This window comes from Apodemus sylvaticus, chromosome 18 (genome assembly GCF_947179515.1).
Source record: "Apodemus sylvaticus chromosome 18, mApoSyl1.1, whole genome shotgun sequence".
Classification (NCBI taxonomy): Eukaryota; Metazoa; Chordata; class Mammalia; order Rodentia; family Muridae; genus Apodemus; species Apodemus sylvaticus.
This window is the reverse complement of record NC_067489.1, coordinates 6,892,356-6,914,514: the sequence shown is the minus strand read 5'-3', so window position 1 is coordinate 6,914,514 and position 22,159 is coordinate 6,892,356. Positions and strand designations below refer to the sequence as shown.

At 48.8% G+C, this 22,159-nt stretch overlaps 1 protein-coding gene across 1 annotated transcript in view; it reads left to right on the top strand.

The window, feature by feature from the left end:
- Col4a1 (collagen type IV alpha 1 chain) overlaps positions 1-21,905 on the top strand; it is a 115,427-nt gene extending 93,522 nt beyond the window's left edge. The window contains exons 32-52 of the mRNA XM_052162167.1: positions 414-581; positions 714-803; positions 1,543-1,695; positions 1,842-1,940; positions 2,039-2,128; positions 2,715-2,854; positions 3,215-3,341; positions 3,429-3,509; positions 3,965-4,063; positions 4,953-5,003; positions 5,898-6,083; positions 6,863-6,996; positions 8,974-9,046; positions 9,916-9,987; positions 10,625-10,753; positions 11,318-11,416; positions 12,273-12,485; positions 13,313-13,490; positions 17,352-17,466; positions 18,480-18,652; positions 20,593-21,905. Of these exons, the coding sequence (XP_052018127.1) occupies positions 414-581; positions 714-803; positions 1,543-1,695; positions 1,842-1,940; positions 2,039-2,128; positions 2,715-2,854; positions 3,215-3,341; positions 3,429-3,509; positions 3,965-4,063; positions 4,953-5,003; positions 5,898-6,083; positions 6,863-6,996; positions 8,974-9,046; positions 9,916-9,987; positions 10,625-10,753; positions 11,318-11,416; positions 12,273-12,485; positions 13,313-13,490; positions 17,352-17,466; positions 18,480-18,652; positions 20,593-20,674 (2,552 nt within the window). The 3' untranslated portion in view covers positions 20,675-21,905. The remainder of the gene's footprint in view (positions 1-413; positions 582-713; positions 804-1,542; positions 1,696-1,841; positions 1,941-2,038; positions 2,129-2,714; positions 2,855-3,214; positions 3,342-3,428; positions 3,510-3,964; positions 4,064-4,952; positions 5,004-5,897; positions 6,084-6,862; positions 6,997-8,973; positions 9,047-9,915; positions 9,988-10,624; positions 10,754-11,317; positions 11,417-12,272; positions 12,486-13,312; positions 13,491-17,351; positions 17,467-18,479; positions 18,653-20,592) is intronic.
- The last annotated feature ends 254 nt before the right edge of the window (positions 21,906-22,159 follow it).

Below are 22,159 nucleotides of genomic sequence, written 5' to 3'. Positions count from 1 at the left end.
CATAATGTCTTCCCATTATCTTTGTTAGGAGCCTTGCTAAATCGCTGATAATTAAACTAATTGATTCTTTGTCGAGTTGCCTTTGTCCTTTGTCCTTGTACCAACAGTCCCAGGATTTTGTTAGTACTGGGGGCGGGGAGGGGGGGAGGAAGGGAAAAATATTCAGCAAAAGCTAGCTGACACTAGCTGGGGCCAACTGGTTAACAAAGATAATGATAGTCCACAGTGGCAGGAAGAGAAGGATTTTTCTCTCATGAGATGACTGACTTACCCACTGCAGCGATGACCCTGAACCCTGGGCACCACTTAAGCCCCCAGTGCTGGCATGCTCCCATGCTGTCCTCGGAAAGTACTCTACAATGTAATGCCCGATCTAGAACATCCTATAAGTTATTCACTTTGTCCAATCTCAGGCCCACCTGGAGTTAAAGGAGAGAAAGGGTTCCCTGGATTCCCAGGACTGGACATGCCTGGCCCCAAAGGCGATAAAGGCTCTCAAGGACTTCCCGGCCTCACAGGACAGTCGGGCCTCCCTGGCCTTCCTGGACAGCAGGGGACTCCTGGAGTTCCAGGGTTCCCAGGTAAGTGACACCTGACCTTTGCCTGGGTCACTCAAGAGGAAGCAAGGCTTGCTTCCTTCTTTCCCGACTCCTGGGCATTTACCACGGGAGGTGCATGCAGGGATATGTTCTTAACATGCCTTTTGACCATAGGTTCTAAAGGCGAAATGGGCGTCATGGGAACTCCGGGACAACCAGGTTCACCAGGACCAGCAGGCACCCCAGGGTTACCTGGAGAGAAAGGTAGGAGGGCTGAGGGCTGGCAGACCCTGTTGTGTCATACTGTCTTGTGTCTTTATTGCTTGAGGAAAGTTCTTCCACTATTACGGATCACATTCAGTTTTAAGATGTAGATGAAAGAAAGGGACTGGAAGACAGCTCTCCCTCAGAGGAACTAACTCCATGCACAGATCATGGGCATGCAGTGCTAATGGCTGCCCAGCTGGTGTGGAGAAGATGGGTATGACACCCTGCAAGGAATGTGGGCTCTCCATTTACACGAGGCCGCCAGTCGTGAGTCTCCAGAGCCACGTTAGTAGAGACTACATCATGGGCAAGCCCAGATTTTTATTTCTCGTTCTCTGAAATGGATCCAAAATCCCGTTCTTTAAAACAAAAGGCAGACTGTAAACATAAGACACAAAAGCGAAGTTGATGTCGGGATGCAGGAGTCTTCCAGTCTGTAATTTGTTTATGTGTGGGGGACACTTGAGAGTGACAGAGAACAGAGTTTGAGGAAGACATCTGGGAGGGAGGTGAGAAGAGCACACCTACGAGCCACGCCTTGCAAGTGCTAGCAGATAACGAACGTTAGAAGGTGGCTTCACAGGGCCTCTCCCCTGCCACTCAGACTCTCGCCACCATGTCAGCTTTTGACGTGTTCTCAGTTCTTCCCCACTTCACAGGTTCTGGCTGGAAAGAGTCCCCTCCAGGTGGGTCGGGTCTGGATCTCACTGGACGCTTGCTTATCTCTCCTCCACAGGGGACCATGGCCTTCCAGGTTCCTCAGGACCCAGGGGCGACCCTGGCTTCAAAGGTGATAAAGGTGACGTTGGGCTTCCTGGCATGCCAGGATCCATGGAGCAGGTGGACATGGGGAGCATGAAGGGACAGAAAGGAGACCAGGGAGAGAAGGGTGAGTGGAGGAGAGGCCTCGGTGACCCGTGACAGGCGGGCCTCACTGGGGGACCTGTTTCCCCATGAGTATCACATCATCCTGTTCTCTACAACAACTGCTTCCTAAGCAGATGTGGGGGCTCACTATGTTTTTGTGGCATACAGGACAAATTGGGCCCACTGGTGATAAAGGTTCCCGAGGAGACCCTGGAACACCGGGAGTGCCTGGGAAGGACGGGCAGGCTGGGCATCCTGGACAGCCAGGTAGGTGTGGGCAGTGTAGCCACAGTCCTTGTCAAGGAATCTGCTTCTCGGTGCCTTCCGCAGATATTGACCTGTGGGACTTTTCTCTGTCATTCTAGGACCTAAAGGTGACCCAGGCCTTAGTGGAACACCAGGATCCCCTGGACTTCCTGGGCCCAAAGGATCGGTTGGAGGCATGGGCTTGCCAGGTAACCTGCCTGTGGACCCAAAGTCTTTGTAACATGCACGGTTGTGCACACAAGGCTGGAGGGATGTGTGCGGGGCCTGGCAGCCATGTCTCTAGTGTACAGTCTCTCCTCCAGGGTGGATGGCTTGTGACTGACACTGTAATCATAGTTAAAAATGAATAAGTGACACACAATGGAAAGTGAAGCATGAGCTAGCTACCCGTGGACAAGTGGATTAGCTGGGGAGGGGTTCTCAGCACAGGCTGGGACGTAAGCCTGCCTTCCTGCGTCCTCTCGGGTCTTTGCGAGGCATTCAGTTACTTGCTATGACATTCTAGGCTGCTGTGTGTCATAGATCCATTTATGGTGTGTGAAACTTCACTCTGCCTCACAGTCCTCTGAGCTGATGGTATCATAAAGGTTCTTTATCAGTAGTGTTGTGTTCTTCTCTCTGGATAGTGATGGTCTTTCACAGGCAGAGAGAGGGCTTCCCGGGTGGCTCTGAGGCAGCTTGCCTGAGAACCTGTGGCTGGGTTGGTGGCACACCGATGAGCAGAGCGATTTGTGTTCATCCATGAAGTTCAAGTTCTGTTGTCTGTGTCACTAGGTTTGCCTGGAGAAAAAGGTGTGCCCGGCATCCCTGGCTCACAGGGTGTCCCCGGCTTACCCGGAGAGAAAGGAGCCAAGGGAGAGAAAGGGCAGTCAGGTCTGCCTGGCATTGGGATTCCCGGACGGCCTGGTGACAAGGTGATCATCTCCTGCCCTGTAGCAATGTCCCTGACACACATACTAACTATCTCAGCATGTTCATGGGCTGTGATACACTACTCCCCTGACTAACTCAGCCATCTCCTCCTGCTCACTGCCTTCTCTCCCCAGGGAAAGCTCTAGAAGCTCTCAGAGAGGTGAGGGTGGCCACACATCCCAGGGAGGAAGAAGAGAGGCGGGCAGACGGAGAGGAAGCCTTGACAACTGTTTCCCAGACAGGGACTTTCTTTCTTTTCTGGAAAGCCCAGCAATTGGGAATCTCCAATGCGATTGCATGGCATCTGTTACCTAGAAAGTGCTTCTAGACCTGCAGCTGACATGTCTGCTTCTTCCTCACAGGGAGACCAGGGGCTTGCAGGCTTCCCAGGCAGCCCCGGTGAGAAGGGAGAGAAAGGCAGTGCTGGAACCCCAGGGATGCCAGGGTCCCCAGGCCCAAGGGGTTCACCAGGGAACATCGGTCATCCAGGTATGGGGCTGGGCAACCTCTGGCAGTGAGGTACAGATGGGGAAAGCTCAGCTGCACACAACTTCTGAACTTTGATTTTCTCTTTAGGAAGCCCGGGCCTACCTGGAGAGAAAGGGGACAAAGGCCTCCCAGGACTGGATGGTGTTCCCGGTGTCAAAGGAGAAGCAGGTAGGGATGGACCCTCTGCTGGGACGTGGGTGGGCAGATGAGGAACACCAGGTTTTGTGGAGGTTGGGAGTGAAGTCTCAGCCTCGTGGGAGAGTCTTTCACGATGAAGCCAGCCCTAGTACGCTGGTTGAGGTCTAGGGCCAGCTGGTTTCATCCCTCCGCTTTCAGATCCACACACAGAGTCTGTAAGGTCTCGGGGAGGTGAAGCCAGCATCTCCAAGCTGCTTTTGTAGTGAGATGGGCATCTCAGATCCTTCCCTCCTTTCTCTGTGTAAGCACTGGGAGGGGTCTGTGCTGTTCCTAGCAGCGAGAGGAACCTGTTGGAACGGATCAGAACTGACATCAGGATACCAGGCTCATGCAGGGAACAGCTCTTTATGGTGCGGGAAAGGGGCCGCTTCTCAGACGCCATGGTGCTAAGAGGGTCCACGAGTGATTCTATCTTTCTCTTTAAGGTCTCCCTGGAACCCCTGGCCCCACAGGCCCAGCTGGCCAGAAGGGGGAGCCCGGCAGTGATGGGATCCCGGGGTCGGCTGGAGAGAAGGGTGAACAAGGTAAGCCTTGTCCCTGCTTCCAGCTTCATGTCTTCTAACAGACTGCGCGCCATGGTGGTTGAACCCAGAGGTCTCAGTGCTGAGTTCTTTGCAGCTCCGAAAACGTAGATGTGGACTGGAGGGATGGGATTGGATCTGGGAGGGGTGCTCATTTCTTCGAGTGGGTGTCTCTCTTGAGGGTGGGTCCAGAGACACAGATGCAGGGCTGTCGGGGAGAAATGTCTCCCTCGCTGTTTCTGCTGTGTTCTCTATGACAAGATAGAACCAGAGAAGAGAATTCCTCTGTCCAGCATTTTCCCCAGTTTGGGAAGGAGTTCTAGTTTCCCAGGGTCTGGGGGTCTTGGGGTTACTGCTGCTTCCTGTGTCTGCTCCTGTTACTGATGGAAGAGCTGCTGTGTGGCAGGACTGCCCGTTTTTAGCTATAGCAGTGACACACAATGGCTGCCGGTTTCCACACAGCAAGCATAAGGAACAATGTTTATGATAAAGACTTAAAAGCTAGACACCAGGGGGCGCTCTCAATTCTCCCAGCCATCAACAGGAGTGGGTAGCATCTGTCAGGGCCTTGCACCTTCCACCCTAGTGCCCAAGATGAGGTGAGGCCTCTGACCTGCCTCTGGAGGAAACAAGCATCATTAGTAGAGCTCATCTCTGCACTTAATGACCTGAGCAGAAATGTCCTCAAGGAGTATGCTACGATAAGCCAGTTGCAGGGATGGAGCTGTCCCCCCGCCCCCGCCCCCCCCCCCCCCCCCCCCCCCCCGGTTCCACGGGACTCTTTTCCAGGTCCTATTTAAGTGGCGTGTGGTGACAGGGCAGGTGGGACGTGGCCTCCTGCTGTCTCTGCGGCTGAGTAAGAGACATGTCTTTTTCTGTCTTCATCCTGTAGGTCTTCCAGGAAGAGGCTTCCCAGGCTTCCCAGGCACCAAAGGAGACAAAGGTAACACTGTCGGCTTGCACCGTCGTGCCTGCTGGCACAGCTATTCTAGGGGAACAAGCGCTGCTGTCCCTCCATAGGACTTGGCATATCCCCCCTTAGCAAGGCAGTGGCTGTGTCTAGCGACTGATAGACTACATCCAATGATTACATCATCTAATTCATGTTTGACATGATATGTGGTGCCTGCCAAATACCATATGATGTTATTATTGCGTACGTTTTGAGTAACATGTCAACCTGCATTCCCATCCCTTGTAATCTCTTTAGCTTCTTTTTAATTAATTAATTACTTAAACACATATGCTTGAATGTATGTGTGTATATATAGGAGGTTGTAAGCTGCCATGGGGTACTGGGAACTGAACCTGCGTTCTCTGCAATAGCAGTGAGTGCCCTCAACTGCTGAGCCATCTATCCGTCCCTTACTTTATTATTTTTAAAAACAGCTTTATTGGGGGTAACAGTACCATACGATAGACAGCACATATTTAAAATCTGCTGTTCCTCGAGTTTTAACTTGTATATGCATCCACGGAAACAGTGCATTCTGGGTAGCATCATGGCTATCACCCAGCAGCTGCCCAGCTGCTTCTGATCCTCCATCTTGTACCCTGAACCTCCAAGACCCCTCAAACACCCATGTCGATTTAGAAGCCACCATGATATTGTATCTCCTACAAGTTCATGCACCTGGCTTTTTTCTGGCGTATCTGGTTTACTTTCCCTCTATCCATGTCTTGGGATGAACCACCTCTTGGTTTTAGTAATAAAGTTGCTTGAAGACTTCAAAACACATGTAAGATACACATATAAGATCCCTGACTGCCAGCGTAGCAAAACATCTCCGTGGACTCTGCTCCTTTGGTCACCATCATATCTCTCTCTCCTGTGCAGGTTCCAAGGGTGAAGTAGGTTTCCCTGGCCTAGCTGGAAGTCCTGGAATTCCTGGAGCCAAAGGCGAGCAAGGATTCATGGGTCCTCCCGGCCCTCAAGGACAACCGGGCTTACCTGGCACTCCTGGTCACCCCGTGGAGGGGCCCAAAGGAGACCGAGGACCTCAGGGTCAACCTGGCCTTCCAGGTAAGGGCATTTGCGATATGCATGCTCAAGTTAACAGCTCAGAACTGCACTTTGGACTTTGCTGAACTGGTCCTGTGGTTTCCTTTCTGTTGAGTTATTAATTAGAGAGCTGCATGAGAGGAGATTACAGAGAAAGGTGCAGCAGAGACACCATCTGGGGTTTTGCTTTAATCGGGGCAATGTTCTAATTCTTGCCATCCTGAGCTTGCCTCCTATGGTGGTGGTGGAGGACCCTGGACACTGTGGCTTCAGTATTTTGGAAGCCAAGACTATGACATTTACATGAACACTGCAGTAGTGCTGTATGCCCCCAACTTCATAACCATGTGGGCTTACTATTGACTTATTTTAGTGGTACTGGGATGGAACACAGGCTTTGTGCATGCTAGGCAAATACTTTACTATGAAGTGACACACTTGGACATTTTATTACCATTGTTGTTTTAAGTCAGGGTCTCATGAAGTTGTCCCCACTGGCCTTGAACTCAGTAACTCTGGAGCTTGATACAAGGAGCTTGGTCTCCTGCTGCTTCAGTCTCTGGTATGGCTGGGGTGTCAGAACTGGGCCACCAGTGCCAGCAGACAGGCCAGTTGGGTGCAGAGTCTGTTGTTTGTATGAGTACTCTTTCTTGATTTCCTAGAGGCCTGTGTTGCTCTCCAAGGCCACCATGTTATGGTGGCAGAGAGTTGATATCAGTATTGACTGTACCATAGCTTAGTGTCACAGTCTACTATAGTACCAACCACCCTAACCCAGTGTCTTTGGTTCTTTGCATCAGGGCATCCGGGACCTATGGGCCCACCAGGGTTCCCAGGAATCGATGGGCCAAAAGGTGACAAGGGAAATCCAGGTTGGCCAGGAACTCCTGGGGCTCCAGGCCCTAAGGGAGACCCAGGATTCCAAGGCATGCCGGTGAGTGGTTGAATGTAGAATTGATTTTCAAAAGGAAGCTTTTTCAGTCAAGAGTATTATATGTATATGTGTTTATGTATATGTACACGTGTGTGATACTGCCCAATGCCTAAAGCAGTTTCTTCCTTTGGGAGCAGCACAGGAAAGTATTACATGTGTTTTTATAATCTAGTTTGTAGGAACCATTAAAAAGGAAATGCTATACTGCTGCAGATTATAGTTCAGTGCCCAGCTTTACAACCCAATGACAAATTCAGTGCAAATATTCAGTGGCTTGGTAAAGAACAGTTCTGCACATCTGCACAGCCTGAGAATTGTCTTCTAGGGTGAGCAGAAGTTCAGGTATATTGCAGATGGTACCCTGGACCACTCTGCAGGTCATGTAGCTCACGAATCCCAATAGTCTGTATGTGTCTCTCTCTCTGTGTGTGTGTATGATGTATATGTATATATATTATGTGTGTATATCTGTATATGTATGTGTATATATGTGTGTGTATCTGTGTATTTGTTCGTGTGTGTGTGTGTGTGTGTGTACGTGTACATGTGTGTTGGGGCTGTTCTTTAGCTTTGGTCTCCTCTAGTACCAGTAGAACCCTACTCTTAGGTAAAGTAGCTGTTTGTGGTTGCATTCTTGGTTTTCCCACTAGCCTAGCTGAGGTTCTGGTTGGATTCTTGGCTCAGCCACCACCATGGTGAGAGTGTAGTTCTTATGCCTGCTTATAGAAGTCAAACAGATCTGTTAGTATAGATTCATCCTCTGTCCCTGCATCTGCCTCTGTGTCTGTCCTCTTTTGTCTTAACGAACTTTGAGAGAGAATGGGAGTTGGGATTTGGCAGGGTGGTGGATGGCCTTTACTGGGGTGGCGCAGCACTCAGGGTTTTAGTTGAGGTCTGCATGGGTTGTTCCTAAAGCTTTCCAGTAGCAGAGGCAGCACTGGGCACTGATCCAAGGGCAGACGCGGGATTCAGAACAAGTCAGCAGAGATTCTTCCAAGTCTCCCTTTTGGGCAGCTCTGGGGATTGAGCTCATGGCCCTAGGGGAATAGTCCATTGTTGCTTTTACTTCTGAACCTTCAAACTGTGAATGCTAGGAGTATTTATGTGAACTGGTTCCCCAAAGTTTGCAGTAATCATTCTTACCCTCTCCCTGCCTTCATATCATGGGTACATCGCTGTGCGTGGGGACTACTCATGTTTTCATCTCCCTATTATATATTACAGTTTCCCAGTGACATGAGTACAGGCAGTTTTTTAGTTATCCATGCAGTCTTGATCTCACTCCCCAGCCACACTTCCTATTCCTGGTTCTAGCCACTGTCTGCCTCTCCATCTACATGTTATATAAACAAATGTGTATATTGCCATACATACGATGGTACATGTTGAATACGGTACTTGTCAAATCAGATAAGAATATCTATATAAGAAATAAAATGTTTTACATATGGCTATGCATGCTTGGAGATAGGAACAATTACATTAGAATGGTAAAAAGATACACTAAAGTGTACATGGCTATATTACGAAGAAAACTCGTCTTTCTTCAGTGTTTTAAAATATTTTCTCCATGATTAAAATAATAATTTGGATGGGACATGGAGCTGATTTTAAGGAACTGTCACTGCCCTTTGATGATTAGGAGACCAGAAGAGTGGTATGGTCCTGATAGAACTGGGTTTGTTTCCATGGCAACTGTCTGTGGCATTCTGCCTGTGTCATGGCATCATGCTGGTGGGTAGAGACAGCAGCTACAAGCTCTAAGGAACTACTGTGTCTATGGACCAGTAAAGAGAGACCAGGGGACCAATGTTATGCAGTATCTTCTCATGTTACACCATTTAAAGAATTATATGACCCACATGGGATCACAAACGCCTGTGCAGAACACAGAGATGTTTTTTGCCTGATAGGGCACTCAGGGTACCAACTGGGTGCCCAGATGCTTGTCCAGCTCACACTTCTTTTGGTATCTAGGGCATTGGCGGCTCTCCAGGGGTCACAGGTTCAAAGGGAGATATGGGACTGCCCGGAGTTCCAGGATTCCAAGGTAAGACAGTAAAGTCTAAGCCTGACAGCCTTGCTGTTGAGGGGACACTGTTCCAAAGACTGCCTGAGCTCAGCAGGAGATCATGCTATCTTCCAGTTAAAAATGCAGTGGATTTCCCTGTTTTTTGAGATAAGATCTTGCTGTCCATCCCAGGCTGACCTCAAGCTTTTAGCAATCCTCATGCCTCAGCCTCCTGAGCGCTGAGATTATAGCCACCTGTTACTGACACCAGCTAAAAGTGGCCTTCTTGGTGGCATCCCAGTCTGCGTGTAACTGTAGGTGGCCGACTAAAGGCGTTCTGATTTTCTCAGTTAAGAACCAGCAGATCACATGCACCTCAGTCTTCTGAGTCTCAACAAGAAATTGTGGCTTTGGGCCACTTGATGGTTTGCCAGTGTAGTCAGCAAACGTATCCTGTATGCTTGCAGCTCACACACACCATGGTTCCTGCAGAGTTCTGCTCACCTCATGGGTGAATAGAAAGAACACACAGTGTGCAGGTGTCTGTCACACAAGCTGTGACCACAGACTCCATCACGTGCCCTGATTGTCACTGTCAAATAGTGGCTGATTATTAAGCGAGGGCCTCTGACTCTACAAAGAAAAGCCTTGTGTTATACTGCACTGAAAAATTAACACATTTTTTTCCTTGAACATAAATGGAATGTGTTCATTGCATATGTATGCATGCATGGTATATGTATGTGTATGTGCCTGTCTACATGTGGGATGCAGCTGTGTGTCTATTTTTGCATATATAGGTGCCTGTGTATATACGCTTTGTACATGTATGTGTTTATGTATGTACCCCTATATTCTTGCCTTTGGTTGAAATCTCTATGCAAAGACAATGTCCCTTTTCCACCTAGGTCAGAAAGGTCTTCCTGGCCTGCAGGGAGTAAAGGGCGATCAGGGAGATCAAGGTGTTCCTGGCCCTAAAGGTAGGTGAATTGTTCATGCACCAGGCTTGATTGATGGTCTGGGCCGATGCAGAAGCTACCAAGCATGTGGGATTGGAGGGGCTGGTTTTTCAGATGTCAAATGAATAGGAAAATCAGTAAAAAAGATGGTGACTAGAAACTCTTGGAGTTTTTGTTATTAGCCTGTTTTGATAGTGGAATAGTCCAGTGTGTGGCTCAGCAATCCTGGGGCGAGGAGAGGGGGCCCGCAGAACCGTCTCATGCTGGGGGGTCCAGCATGCTGCTCGGGCTTTGGCACCAGGCCAACACCAGACAGTTAGAGTCAGGATAGAACAAAATCTGCATTCCACTGCTCACGCTGGCCTTGGATGGCATTTGCTGTACAAAAAGGCTGCTTCAGGCAAGGGCGGGGTGGCCGAGGTTGGTCTGCAGAATGGAGCAGAGGCGGGGACTGAGAGTTCAGGATTTTCAGTTTAGTTAAAGAAGAAAGATGAGGTACACATCGAGTGTGCTTGGGAGGCTCTGTTGCTGATGATACAGCAGCTGTAGGGGTGTGATTGCTGATGGGGTGTGTTTGCCGATGATACAGCGGCAGCTGAAGCTGCTCTTGATCACCCTGCTGACAGTGAGGCTAATTCTCTGCCTGTCATTCCCACAGGTCTCCAAGGTCCCCCTGGGCCCCCAGGTCCCTACGATGTCATCAAAGGAGAACCAGGGCTCCCTGGTCCTGAGGGTCCCCCTGGTCTGAAAGGACTCCAGGGACCACCAGGTCCAAAAGGACAGCAAGGTGAGACCTTGGGTTGTGTGGGTTTGTGTGTGGGGTTTCCTATCACCTATGTGTCTAAGCTCAGAGTCTGAACAGTGGTTGATTAAACAAACACATTTATATTTGAATGTGGACTTTGTTTAAAGTAACAAACGTGATAAAGTTTTTGAAATACCCCTCCCCCCTTGTACCACACCAAATGGCAAACAAATGGCAAACAAAAATACAGGAAGACCAGAGGCTTATAACTCAACACAGTTAGACTTAGAGACATCCATAACCTTCCTTGGCAAGGCAGCTGGCAGGGTGGAACAGCAGGCTCCCGTTGGCTGCTGGGATTGCCACTCATAGACCAACAGGGTCTCCAACAGGGGAGCTCTAGGCTCTGCAGGAAGCAGTTGGGGCTGTAGCCAAGTCTGCCCAGGCCCTGAGGGGTTACCCGGATCCATGGCCTCACCGAGACACCAGCAGTCCAGACCCAGTGCTTGCTTCCTAGAGATGAAGACTAACTTTTCAGAAGGGAAGAAAGAGGGCCAACTTGCTGCCCGCCAGACCAGATCACAACTTTTTCTCCCTTTCCTACAGGTGTGACAGGCTCAGTGGGCTTGCCTGGACCCCCAGGTGTTCCTGGGTTCGATGGCGCCCCTGGCCAGAAAGGAGAGACTGGACCCTTTGGACCACCGGGTAAGTCCTTACAGCAGAAACCATAGACCCAGGCCCAAGGAACCTCAAAAGGAAGTAAAAAATAGTTCTGACAAGGTACCAAGGTCGCTCACGTCTTAGGAGAGAGAGAGAGAGAGAGAGAGAGAGAGAGAGAGCGCCTCCCAAGATGGCTAAGGGTTGCTGTTGCTGCTCAACTTAAGGTGTGTGCTTTCCAGAGTAGCCAAGAGGGTGGGTCCCTGGGGATGCCTAGCAGCACAGTGCCCCACAGCTACAAAAATTCTGTTTTAGCCACAGCTAGTGGGAAAATAGAAGTGAAAAATAATAATGCCAGTATTTGTCCCGAGGCCACTGGGATGGGAGAAGCTTCACGGGCCTTCATGGGAAGCAGGAACTAGAGGACTATCCTACTGTTGTGTCCCTGTGCAAAGAGCATAGGGACAGCGCGTCTGCAGACGTGGGGCAGCGCGTGTTTCAGCTGGGGGAATGCAGGACCCAGCACCCGAGGGCACATTTCACACTCAGACTTTGGATGAGAGTAAAGCTACTGTGTGGATTCTGTATGCCCTCCCCTCTGAGCAGCCCAGGATTCCTTATAAATGGAGCAGTGGAGTCACAGCATAGGCTGCCCTATGCACTCACAGAGGAGGTTGTCCCTTGCTGCACTCTGGGCTCATAAAGTCATGCCAAGGTGGGATGTGGAGGCCTGGGATGACTTAGTTTTGCCCTTTCCTCCACATTAGTTCTGTGCAGTGAAAAGTCAGACACTTTTGCTGTGTTTAGGGCAGGGCAGCTAGCTAGAGTTCCTTGGAGATGGGTTCCGGGGGCTTTGGAGGGAGTCGGACTGTAATAAAATACTCATTTATCTCCTGTCCCATAGGTCCAAGAGGGCTTCCTGGTCCACCAGGCCCTGATGGGCTGCCAGGATCCATGGGTCCCCCAGGTACCCCATCTGTGGACCATGGCTTCCTTGTGACCAGGCACAGTCAGACAACAGACGACCCACTGTGTCCCCCAGGGACCAAAATTCTTTACCATGGATACTCTCTCCTCTATGTCCAAGGCAATGAGCGTGCTCACGGGCAGGACTTGGGTAAGGTGCAGTTCTTTCTCTGTGTGGCACGTGGTGGGTTCCCAGTTAGATATATGGTAGCCTTGTCTATTTGCCACAGTGTGGTGGGCCAGGTAGGCAGTGTCTCCCGGGGAGGGCTAGACAAATCCCCTTCCGCCCACACACGGGCCCCTCAGTTCAGTGGCTTCTATATGACTTTTGAGAAGCGCCATCTATGAGGGCTTGGTCCTTAGACATTTTAAACTTCACAAAACTTAAGATCTCACCCTAGTTTTAAAGTACAGTCAGGGTTCCTGCTGTGGTGCACGTAGCAATTTGTGCAATGCTCTTACAATAGGGCTGCTTACTAGAAATATACCATATTATTCCAATGGAGGCTGTCTACATCTTCTGGACTGCCTCCTTCCCCTGCTGAGTTCTTTTGGCCCGACAGGAAGCCACATATACATGTTCACTATTTTTGTCTGCTCCAGGGACCCTCCACCAAGTTACGCCCTAGCATTGCACACTTGATGAGGTAACCGAGTAAATTTAGAAGCACAGTGGCCAGGAGGCCTACAGTCATTCACCAAACATTCCTCCTGAGACAGATTTCCCTCTGTCGTCACACTGGGCATGTTTCCTTTCCTTGAACACATCTGCGTCACTCTTTATAGTTTCCTTATTACCTGATCAGTTGAAATCTAATCAGCCAATCACTCACCACCATCCTAAGCCTACTGGGTCCGTTTGCTTCCTCCTTTCTGATGAGAATGTGAATCGTTAATTTCCACCTTACCGGTGCCACCACTGGCCTGCGTGGACCGGACAGCAGGCTCTCACTTCCCCTTGTGTTCTCCCCTGTTCAGGTACGGCTGGCAGCTGTCTGCGCAAGTTCAGCACCATGCCCTTCCTCTTCTGCAACATCAACAACGTGTGCAACTTCGCCTCCAGGAACGACTACTCCTACTGGCTGTCCACGCCAGAGCCCATGCCCATGTCCATGGCTCCCATCTCTGGGGACAACATCCGGCCCTTCATTAGCAGGTGAGCTCAGCATCCACAGAGGCAGTCGTCGAAAAATTGCTGCACACTTGGCCTTGAATGTAGAGAGGTCTGCTTCTGCCTTCCCGGGGCTGTGGTTAAAGGCATGCACCACTGGGTACTCTTTCCCCACTCCCCCTTCCCCTCCCCCTCTCTCCTTGTGTGTGTGTGTGTGCGCGTGCACATGAGTACAGGTGTCCTTGGAGACAGAGACATCAGATCCCCCTAGAGCTGGAGTTATGTACAGTTGAGAGTCACCTGCTGTGGGTGCTGGGAGCCTCTTCTGGGTCCTTTGCATTTTCTTAGCCTCACTAATTCATCTCTCCAGCTCCCAACCATCCTTTCTTTAAAGGATGAATCATGAATCATGACCCGTTGAATGGGTGCACATTGTGTCTCATTTATCTACACCTACCCTGCCCATGGCTATCTGGGTTGGCTATTCTGACAAAGAGTTCTCAGAATGTGTGTGTTTACACCTAACTTCTTGCCCTCTGCCCTTTTGCTGCATCCAGAATTGGGATTGCTGAGTCATACGTTGATTCTATTTTTAAGTGTTTGAGACACTTCCTTACTGTTTTTCCACAGTGGCCGTGCCCTTGCCACTCTGCCATCCCTTCCAGCCACACACAAGGGCTCTCTCCCCTTCCCTCACATCCTCTCTAACACTTGTCAGTTTCTGTTGCATTTTTCATAAGAGCCCAGTGGTTATAAAATGAAGCCTACGGAACTACAGTACCGAATATATAATATCTATTTCATCTGCTTATGTAGTGTTTGTGCATAAAAATTATACAGATTTTTTCACTCAAAAATTTATGCGTGATCCCCAGTACCACAGAATTAATTGTGCAATAGTAAAGATCCATTTCACGTTCCCCTGGAGACTGTGTTACACCGACTGAGAATGCGTATGTCTCTGGCTGAGTGATTCCTATATTAAGTTTGTCCCCATTGATATTTGGATTTTTTTTTAGTTTAAGAGCTTGCCTGGTAGGAAGTAAGGCAGAACATTTTATGAGTGAAATGTATAAGATTGTCCTAATTTTTTTTTCAGTTTCTATCAAAATAAAAGTTTATTGTTCAGTTGTACTAGAGAAGTAGCAGGAACATGGAGATGGACAGACTCACTTGGCTAACAGTTTATTTTATACATGCAATAGCATTAAAGACAGAAAGAATGAGATCTCGGGAGTTTTCCTTAGGAATTTGTGAGAAAGCACCAGGCATCTCCATATACCCTTGTGAGGCAGCTCTCAATATGCAGCCCGGGTTGGTCTTCAACATGAGATTCGCATGCCTCAACCTCTTAAATGCTCGGATTTTGAGTCTGCTCCGCCATACTTGACCTTCTCAAGCCCTTTAAAACATGGTTATAAAGACAGACAGACAGCCTGGCAGATCAGCCTTACCAGAGGGCTCTAGGAGAACACAGCCTCTCTGTGGCTGTGCTCTCAAGTCCCTCATGACAGCCTTTTTTTGGGGTCTTATGATGGAAAATGTCACTTGTTACACTTCAAGAGTACACAGAACACACCACACACAGTGAGTACACAGAGCACACCACACAGGGACATGCGATCTGTGTGCGGGCTCCTGCCCAGACTGTGTTGAAGGCACTAGAAGGAGAACTAACCTTTTATGGTTTTTCTTTTTAGCTCTCCTTGGAAAACAGGTAGAAATGATTATTACTTCTGTCTCTTGGTTACTTTTGGAATGGCCTCTGTGCTGGTCTTGATTTGGTTGGGGACACGGCCCGGGGGGGCTGTGTGTCTAAGACATTCTTTTCTCCATGGATGTTTGTCTTCATGGGGCTCCTGGCTCTGTGAGCACACCTGAGATACACGCCCAAGATTTGACATGTCAGGGTTCTTTATGCCCCTGCAGCTTGAGGGGCCCTCGAGGTCTCACCCAGCCATGGTCTCTTAGCCACACATGCATCTCTGGACTTCCAGGTCCCTTCTTTCTTGTGGGAAGACCCCAAAGCTTAATTTTAGAAACATCGACACAAAGGTTTCCTTTTGAGTTTCAAGCCAAAATGATGTCAACTGCTCTCTTTATCCTGTTGGCTACAATTTCTACGTACTTTCTACAGACAGGAGTGCCCATGAAGTCACAGTTCTGTCACCTTAGAGAGAGGACCGGTGGTCAGGGAGGAAGGGAATTAGTGATGGCCTGGGCTGTGACACTAACCATGGCTGTCCTTCTGGAGGGCAGAGATGTTCTCTCTTTGTCCTCCTAAAGCCCTCCCCTCCCTCCACCCCAGCACCAAGGCATCATGGGAAGAAGGGCACCTTGGGGGCTGTCCTGTTTCCCATGCCTGAGAGGCAGAAGGCAGCAGGCAGAGGGGCAAGGCCATTCCAATGTCAGTGGCTGGTGTTTAATGGAACCTTTTAATTCATCTACATTTGTGTGAATAAAGTAGAGAGAGTGCGCTCACGCATGCACACACATACACACATATGCACTCAGACACATACAGACACACGCACACGCACACACACAGGCAGACAGACATAAATACATACACATACATGCACACATGCACACAGACACAGACAGACACACATACACAGACAGGCATGCAGACATAAATACATACACATACACACACATGCACACACACACAGACAGACACACACATACCGACCACACATTCACACAAACAAGCAAGTGCACACAGATACATGCAGATACAGAGACAGACTGACACACACACAGACACACATGTACACACATGTACACATGCGCACAGATAGACACACATACAGACAGACACATACACACATACAGGTAGACAGACAGAAACATATACATACATGCTCACAGACACACACAAACAAGTACGTGCACACAGACAGATACATGCACATACAGAGACAGACTGACACACACACAAACACATACTCACATACAGATGGACACACATACATAAAGACACATACACATATAGATAGACAGGCAGACAGATAGATGACTAGAAATACATACACATACATGCACATGTGCACACATGCACACAGACAGGCACACAGAAATACACACACATGCACACAGACAGACACACATACAGACAGACACACATACACAGACAGATAGGCAGGCAGACAGAAATACATGCACACGTGCATACAGACACAGACAGACACACATAGACAGACACACACACACGCAAGCACATGCACACAGACAGATACATGCATATACAGAGACAGACTGACACACACACACACATACACACACACACACACACTTGCATGCATGCACGCATGCGTTCACACAACACAGAAAATGGAATGACTAATCCACCCGCCCACCCACTTCCTGTCCACGCATGCAGAACTTGTGTAACTGTTCACACTTGTACTCATTTAGCAGCGTGGCTGACACTGGCTGACACCCTCTTCGCTGTGACTGGAATATAATTATTTTGCTGCTACTGTTTGTGTTTTTAAGCAATGCACTCCCCCACTGTCTGGTGCTCCCTTACGTGAGCGAGCTTTAGAACACCAGACCACCCTGTGGCTTTCACTCACTCTGAGGTGCAGTGTCATGGCTGGGCTTGAGCTAGCCTGTCACAGGAGGGACCTTGTCCTAAGGAGGGGCCAGAGCATGATTCTCCCCTGCCACCGTTATGATGGCCCCATTGTTCCTCTTATAGAAGAGTTAAAAATCAACTGCTATTGAATTGAATGTTTTAAGAGAATGGTGGGCTTATACAACCAAAAGGAGTCCCTGGGCCTGAGTCTCAGCACTGGCCACGTTATTCACTTAGACTTGAGCCAGGAGGACCAGGGAGAGAAGGCAAGGGGTGGGTCATCCCCAGGCCCCACCCACACCGAACGGCTGCCTCCCCTCTTCCAGGTGTGCAGTTTGCGAAGCGCCCGCCATGGTGATGGCGGTCCACAGTCAGACCATCCAGATCCCGCAGTGCCCCAACGGCTGGTCCTCACTGTGGATCGGCTATTCCTTCGTGATGGTGAGTTTTAGGGAGGCTACATTTCTTCAGAAGGGTCCTTGTTAATGCTGTTATCTCCTCGATGTCTCCAAGTTTCCCAGAACACCCCTTGTTGAAGATAATTTGGAGCCTGGCCTGTTGCTCCCGGGGTCTACAGTGTCTCCAGGGCTCCCTGCTCCTCCACATTGGGAGCTGCTACCTCCCATGAGCGGGGAGCTCCTAGAGTGGGAATTCTCCACTGTCACGTGACCAGCACCCAAAGCTTGACAGCTTCTCCAGTATTATTAACACACAGGAGCTTTAAAGCAGAGAGCATGAGGTGGGCGGGGACATGGGTATCGCCCGTGAGCTTGCACCATTCTGGCCAAGGTGGTGGCCAGGAGGATGATCCTCCCAGGTTAATGCCCAGGATGCACCTGGGCAGTGAGGCACGCTCTTCTATAACCTGGCTGTTTTCAGACGTTAGCTCTGACCTTTCCTTTAAAAAGCCAGTTCTAACAGGGATGGTCCCCTGTATGAGGAGCTCATTGTAGCTTATTTGATTTTATTGTTACACTGGAAAGTATTGACTGAGTGTACTCAAGTCCTGAACTAGTAAGAAAATGGGGAAGAATTTACCAACTCCAAGTAAGCACCCTAAATAGACATCTTTGTCTTTCTCTTTAAAACTCTCGGGCAGAACCCTGTTATTCATCTGACCTGCAAACTGATGATCATCAGCCTTAGTATTTGACAGGAAAGGGGCTTCTTGATTATTTTCCAAGAAAGCTGGGTGCTCCCCTCTCCCTGGGAGGAGCTGGTGTCTGGTTTCTGGGATTGTGTGGAGGCTTGAGTGCCCCAGGCTGGCCAGCAGGGCTAAATGGTGGACTACCATGACTGTTGAGCAGTTTTTTTGGGCCCAAAGTTGGTGAGGGTGGAGTGGGGGACCTGGGACCTCCCTGAGGAGACATCCTGGCTCCCTCCGCGGGACGATCAAGCTGTCTCTGGGCTTGGGTGATAAAAGCTCAGGTTCACGCCTTCTGCTTGTCCCGCAGCACACCAGCGCTGGTGCTGAAGGTTCTGGCCAAGCCCTTGCATCCCCTGGGTCCTGTCTGGAAGAGTTTAGAAGTGCCCCGTTCATCGAGTGCCACGGCAGAGGGACGTGCAATTACTATGCAAATGCTTACAGCTTTTGGCTCGCCACCATAGAGAGAAGCGAGATGTTCAAGTGAGTAAGAGCAGAGGGCTTGGCTCCCTGGCGGCCCCTTTCTCTTTTGTTTCCTCTAACCCATCAACTCTAAGTCTGTTCCGGGAGGGCACATGACCCCTAAGATTTCCAAAGCTGATCCCGGGTGCTAGGCTCCATTCTTCCATTTGCTGGGGAGCTGACAAAGAAAAGAGGTCATTTGCCATTTTTTTGATGAATGTGTTAAAATGTTATAAAAAGCAGCGGAAATCTTCAAACGGCATGTGAAACATTGTATCCTTAATAGCATGTGAAACATTGTATCCTTAATAGCCAGTGAGGAAGGCTGTGCACCGCTGTAGCATTTCCATAATGGGTGCAGGGTACGTGGACTAAGGAACTCAACAAAAGAAGTTTCTTTCAGCACAAATATTACTGAAATAATAGGCAAGTCTTTCCTTTCTTGTCCCTTCCCATTTCTAAGATTCATCTGAGAACAATGATCCCAGGGATGCTGGCTTTGTGGAAGTTACTTAGGTCCACCTCCAACGGTCAGGAGCATGTTAAATCCCCCCATCCGCCATCCCACATCAGTCCAAGCAGATGCCGGAGGCTGATGGGGCCGGAGTAGCCTGTCTCTTGCTCCTGCCCAGACATAGCTGCCCTCTCATGCAGATAATCCTGTCTTCTCTGTTTTGGAGGCTGCATAAGAAATTCTGCAGTTACCTTATTTTTCAGATCATGACATTTGCTAAACATCCCAAAGTATCATATGCTCAACTGCTAGTATACGGGAAACTGTCAGATGCAGCATTAGCAAGCACAGTCTAGTTTAGTTATGGAAATTAGAGTCTGCTTCTTACCCCACAGCTGGGACTGGGGTGGGCTTCATTATAAGGTTAATAGCTGAAAGTGGGATTTTTGCTTAGAACCAGAAGCCTGGTATAATAAACCAAACTTCCTCCTTAAATGCAATTAGATAATTTTTTAATAGAGATTTTATTTCCTTTATTGAGAAACTTAAGTCTTGGGTACATCAAAACCAATTTCTGGGATGGGGAAAAACAGAACCCACAATAGAAAAAAAAAGATATTTTTTTTTAATAGCTAGAATTTGCATGGAATTTGCTAGGGTAAGCTCTTTCAAGTTCAGGACAAGATGTTCTTACATGTGTGAGCTACATTTAGTTGAATTAGTTAAGTACCACTCAGAGGTGAGAATTCCCCTCCTGACATAAGGGGTCAAGACCAGTCTCAGCTGTCTGCTCAGTGGCTCCTCCTCTCCTTGGCCTCACCTCAGGCCATGTGTATCTAAACACTTCCAGGGTTACGAACATATTCTGAGTGTCAGTTCATTATTCTAGGCTTATCACTTTACTGTACCATCCAGTGAAATGTAATGACTACTCACTGTTGGTTAAATATTGTGGAGAAGAATACTGTTCTCCATACCCTGGGAAGGCTCTAATCTATTAGAGACCATGAAAAGCTAATTACAGGGCTGCAGAGATGGCTCAGCCATTAAGAGCACTGACTGTTCTTCAAGAGGTCCTGAGTTCAATTCCTAGCAACCACATGGTGGCTCACAACCATCTGTAACAGGATCTGATGCACTCTTCTGGTGTGTGTCTGAAGATAGCTACAGTGTGCCCATATAAAGATAAATAAATAATAAAAAATACATATTTCTTTTACAAAGGAAAGAAAAGCTAATTATAATATAAAACAGACCTGTGGCTGAGAGGTGACCTCAGTTGAGCTCTGGTGGGATCATGAATGTGTCTAAAACATTCCCATGTCCGTGTTGTTGAACAGACCCCAGGTGCTGATTGTTGTCAGTGTGGACGGGTGTGTGTCTGGTCCCTTAGGCATCACGGGGCTTGGGAGCTGAGGCGGAGGAGGTTCTGGTTCCTTAAGCACCTGCATTTCTGATGCCCCATGACTCCATGCCGATGCTGATGTGTAACTCTGCCCTGTTACAGGAAGCCCACGCCATCCACCTTGAAGGCAGGGGAGCTGCGCACGCACGTCAGCCGCTGCCAAGTGTGCATGAGAAGAACATAACGACGCTCGCCTCTGCCACCGTCACAACATGGTGCTACTCCCTCCTTGTCCTCTTCTCCCTCCTGTTGTATTTTTAACAGCAATGAAACCCTAGAATTATATCCTATGTACCTCACTGTCCACTATGAAAACCATAAAGTGCCTTATAGGGATTTGCGTAACTAACACACCCCGCTTCGTTGGCCTCTGTTTGCTGAAGGAGAAAGACAGACAGCGAAGAGCTTTCCATAATGGCACATACCAAATGACGCTCCTGGTCCAATAAAAGATGAATTGCCTTTTGCAATCCAGTGCACTGATGTCTGGGGCGGAGAACTCCATAAGAAACCCAAAGGTGCTAGGGGCGCACGACGCTCTCCACACAGCCCGCTTCATCCTGTCACCCCAGACGTGAGTGCTGTCTAACCCACTGTCCAGTGTTTCCACATCAGGTCTCTCCATGGGCTGTGCAGACAGCAGTCAAGGAAACCGGGTTCTTCCACCTTCTACATGGAATTCCATCGTTTCAGCCCCAAACACAAACTTATGCCCTGTGTGGTACTACGCAGCTGCTTTTGTGGATGTCATGGCTTTCCTGTGGAATAAAGATGGTCCAAAGGTTACATGGAAAATAAATAAATAAGTAAATAATTATATATATATATTAGTAATTTATATAGGTGTCAGCAATTAGGCAGGTCAAGTTCTAGTGTAGAGCCCGTTGTTAAATAAAGCGCACTTCGTTTTCCTCTCTCGAGAACCTGTGCTATCCTTTCACGGGGTTTCCAACACCAGGTCACCAAATGTGAAACACCAGCTTTCCTCACTCACTCCTAAACTGAAGGAGGCGTATAGATGGCCAAAGCCATTCCTAAACATGGTGTCTATGGCAATGAGGCTGTGCCCGGTGCTTACTGCTTTTGCTCTGCGCGGAGTAGTTTCAGGGTTTGCAACACTAACCACAGACGGAATGACTGACTTCCAGTATGGCAGCCAAGGCCTTGGTTAGCATCCTGCATCCTAGCAGGCATTTCACACCTGAGCACACACAGGCCACTTCCCAGCTCCTCACGGGCTGGACAGGTAACAGGAGGGCAGACTCGGACCACTATGCTTGAAGTGACATTTCACTAAAAGTCTCCCCCCCCAAAAAAAAAGTTTTTAAGACTACTAAGGCCTTCTGTGTAATTTCTTTAAATGTGTATTTCTTAAGAATTCAAATTTGTAATAAAACTATTTGTATAAAAATTAAGCTTTTATGGATTTGTTGGTAGAACTCCCACTGGAACGTTAAGAGAGAAGCTACCACACGGACCGCTAATAAACCTGTAAGGCTTTGCTGCATACCTTAGCTCATTTTTATTTTGTATTTGTTCAGAGTCCTGGACTGGGGGTGACTTACAGCAACTAAATACAAAGGAAGAGAACCCTCCCATTCCTTTACTGCATTGTCAGCCCAGGCAGTCCTTGGACTGCCAAGTGGCATTGAAATTGGATCCACTAGAT